Here is a 3,520-nt window from a genome sequence, read left to right on the forward strand (position 1 = left end):
CCGAGTGTGGCTCGGGGTTACCGCTTATGGTACTGAAAATTAACCCCGAGCCACACTCGGGAATACCGCCAAGGAGGTTAGTGGGTGTAATTAAACATTATTTTGGGCTATACTCGTCTTATACGACGAGTATAGCCCAAAACCTATATTTTACATAAAAATTAGGGGGTCGTCTTATACGCCCAGTCGCCTTATACGCCGGCAAATACGGTATGTATCTCGGATTGTCTTATGTGGACCCTTGGCTTGTTCTTTACCGTATCCTCTCTGAAATCGCAGCTCCCAGGAAGATTTTGTTGTCTCTGATGAAAATGCCGAGGAAAGCGAAGACCAGCAGTCCAATGACAGTGACTTTGGAGCAAGGCGGCCTCGGAGGCATTACCAGCGGCCCGTGAGGAAAAGCACGCGGCTGAGAAAGCGCGTACGAAGGTATTCAGACGATGAAGAAGACGACGATGATGATTCTGATGAGGATGGCCAGGAGTCAGGTGAGACTTCTTTTGTTGTGGTATCGGCACAGTATTCTAGAACGTTTTTGGAGAACATCATTTTGCAATGGTTTAGTTAAGAGCCCGTTGGAATGTTTTTACAAGCTTTGCCATCCTTTGTTAGGGGAGGCTTAATGAGAAGACCTCCATGTTCTTCACCTCTCCCAGACACGTGGGTGCAAAATTGTCATGCATGCTATTTATATATTATAGGTAGGATGCACCGATATATCGGCCGCAAATGGCACTTTTGGCATAATGCCGAAAGTGCCATTTTCCTGCCGATACATCGGCGCATCCCTGCTTATTCTCCTCCCCGCTGGGCTCTGCTCTGTGCCCCAGCGGGGAGGAGAGAAACTGTCGCAGCCGGCCAATCGCTGCGGGAGGAGAGCGCTGTGAGCGGCTGGCGTCTCTCCTCCCACACCGCTCAGCCGCCTATCACAGTCCGGCAGAGCGGTGTGGGGGCGGAGACAGCCAGCGCTGTCACAGGAGGCTGAGCTCTCCTCCCCGCACCGCTCGCTCAGCCTCCTGTGACAACGTGTCAGAGAGGAAAGCAGTCAGTGATTGCTGAGTGTTCGTAAATAAATGAGGACAGGGCATGTGTACTATATCCTCAATTATAAATGAAAGAGAAGTGATCTACATCACTTCCTGTTCATTCATAGTTGTGGTTATAGTAACCATACTCTGTTCTCATATTATCAATGATCAGGAACACTCAGTATAGAGGATTCCTGTTTATTGACAACAGGGGATACAGAAAAAGAAATTGAGGACTTTGTGTCCTCAATCTCTTTTTCTATTTTAAAAGGGAAATATAAGGGGTCTGTTACGGTGGAAGGCTTCCTACTTGATATGAGGGTGAAGACCACCCTGTCCGACAGACCTTTCCCTAACAGCAGGTCCCATAATGTCCTGGCCATACAAGTAGCAGCCACTGCTGGCTTGAACCCGGCCCCCACGGCTTCCCATGCCCGTCTGAGCAGTGATTCCGCCTTTTTATCCATAGGATCTTTAAGACTCGGTCCATGTGAAGTTTTTTGCATGGGGTCCCCCAGGTCGGCTGGTCTTTGTAATTCAACCTTCAGTGGGGAGCGTGTGCGATCTCCATCCTGCCTGTACTTGCTCTTCTTGGACACAGACATGATATGTAAACTTTTGAGCGGCAATTTGTTTATTTCGTCCTCCCACACATTCGTGTTCGTAAGTGAGGCAGCCTATCATAATGATGGGCCAATAGGGTGGGGGGCAAGTAAGCTCCGACACTTCCTGGAAGTGTCAGAGCTTTGACCGGTTTAGAAAAGCCCAACAGTCAGCCGCAGCACAAGACAATACAAGCTAATGGTATGGGTTGTTTTTTTTATTTTGTGGCAGAGTCTCATTAAATAATTTCCTGTCATGGCTTTACTTTGATCACCTGTTATTGATGGAGACATTTGAGGTGATCTCCCGCTGTGACTGTAGTTCAACCGCTCTTGCCTTTGTCACCACAGAGACTGACAACAGTAGCGCTTACAGCGATGACTATCTGGAGACCAGGAGGAGGCGATCACGGAGAAATCAGAAGAGACAAGTCAACTACAGGGAAGATTCTGAGAGCGACAGATCACTGAAGAGAGCTCGCTACGGGCGAGGGAAGGAGATGAGACGAGTACTTAAACGGAGATTCTCCAGCTCGGAAAGCAACGGTAAGCTGAACACCACCGCGATCGTACAATAATCGGCAGGTGTATGGAAGGCGTGCGACCGCATCTACTGTACAACGGGTATCATGGCACACTCACAACCAGCATGTAAAACAACTTGTCTCACCACTAAGGTTAATAACAGAGGTTTGGATACACGTCTTCTGCAGAAAAGCCCATTTCTTGTGCACCTTACTGTATAGCTGATGACGAATTGTTGAGTGCGTTTGTCATTTGTTTTGCTTGACCGATTTGGTGCAGCGACGCATGGGGTTTCTCAGCTGCCATTAGGATGTGCGGGATCCCTTGTGTGTTCCTGTGCCTTTTTTAAGGAAATTGGGCGTCGTCCTGACAAACCTGCACCCAATTTTATCTTCTGCCCCCATGTGCTCCAAGATGGAGACTCTGATAGTTTAGAGTTGGGACCGCACTATAAGAGGTGCCTTGGCGCGGCAGTGCGGCTTACACATCCTCTGCAGAAGACGTGTATCCAAACCTCTGTTATTATCCTTAGTGGTGAGACAAGTTGTTTTACATGCTGGTTGTGAGTGTGCTATGATACCTTTCTACTGTTCTACTGTTCAAAGCCCATTTCGTGTGCACCTTACTGTATAGCTGATGATGAATTGAGTGCGTTTGTCATTTGTTTTGCGCATCTACTGTACGGACGCATGTCTTTTGTCGAACGAGCATGTTTGAAAACCCACCGAGAATCGTACGATTGTCGGCGTGTTTGTGTCGTGCTCGTAAGACAAATGCCGAACGGACCGGTGTGCGCAAGCACACACTGCCCGCTCAGCATTGCGGTCATCGGGAGCCCGCCCCTCAGCGGGGCGGGCTTGCGATGATCGCAAGTACGATCTGTCTGTCCAAGATGGGCAGATCGTACGTTTTTTAAATTACCTTACAACCATCGCACGATGTAAGTCTTGCGATGGTTGTAAGGTGTATGGGCCAGCCTTATACATTTCAGGACAGCCGCCACTTTTCAACCATCTATACCCCTACCACCCCTGATATGCTCCTAAAAAAGGTTGGGGGGTAAAAGTAATTTTTGGCTTTGGCCTGACAAATTTTTTTTAGTTTCAGTCTAAAAATGTCATTCCAGAGCATCTCTAATACTTGCCTTTCACCTTTTTACTTTACAGCGAGCAAGTTATCTGGCGACTCCGAAGACGAAAAGCCCAAAATCCCCAAAAAGCTGCTGAGGAAACGCATCCGGAGTTCAGACGACGAGCCGTCGGAGGAAGAAGAGGAGAAGCCCATCCGAAAGCGTCCGAACCGCATCGAGACGGACGAAGAGGACGAAGAAGCGGACGCCAAGCCCGTCGACAGCAGCGACAAGCC

The 3,520-nt window shown here is 48.8% G+C and overlaps 1 protein-coding gene across 1 annotated transcript in view; it reads left to right on the forward strand.

Moving 5' to 3' along the window:
- LOC108803120 (remodeling and spacing factor 1-like) overlaps positions 1-3,520 on the forward strand; it is a 16,648-nt gene that overhangs the window by 4,204 nt on the left and 8,924 nt on the right. Inside the window, exons 5-7 of the mRNA XM_018574960.1 lie at positions 280-488; positions 1,982-2,176; positions 3,322-3,517. Coding sequence (XP_018430462.1) covers positions 280-488; positions 1,982-2,176; positions 3,322-3,517 — 600 coding nt within the window. The remainder of the gene's footprint in view (positions 1-279; positions 489-1,981; positions 2,177-3,321; positions 3,518-3,520) is intronic.

Source organism: Nanorana parkeri, unplaced genomic scaffold (genome assembly GCF_000935625.1).
Source record: "Nanorana parkeri isolate BGI_ZX_2015 unplaced genomic scaffold, ASM93562v1 scaffold3418, whole genome shotgun sequence".
Lineage (NCBI taxonomy): Eukaryota > Metazoa > Chordata > Amphibia > Anura > Dicroglossidae > Nanorana > Nanorana parkeri.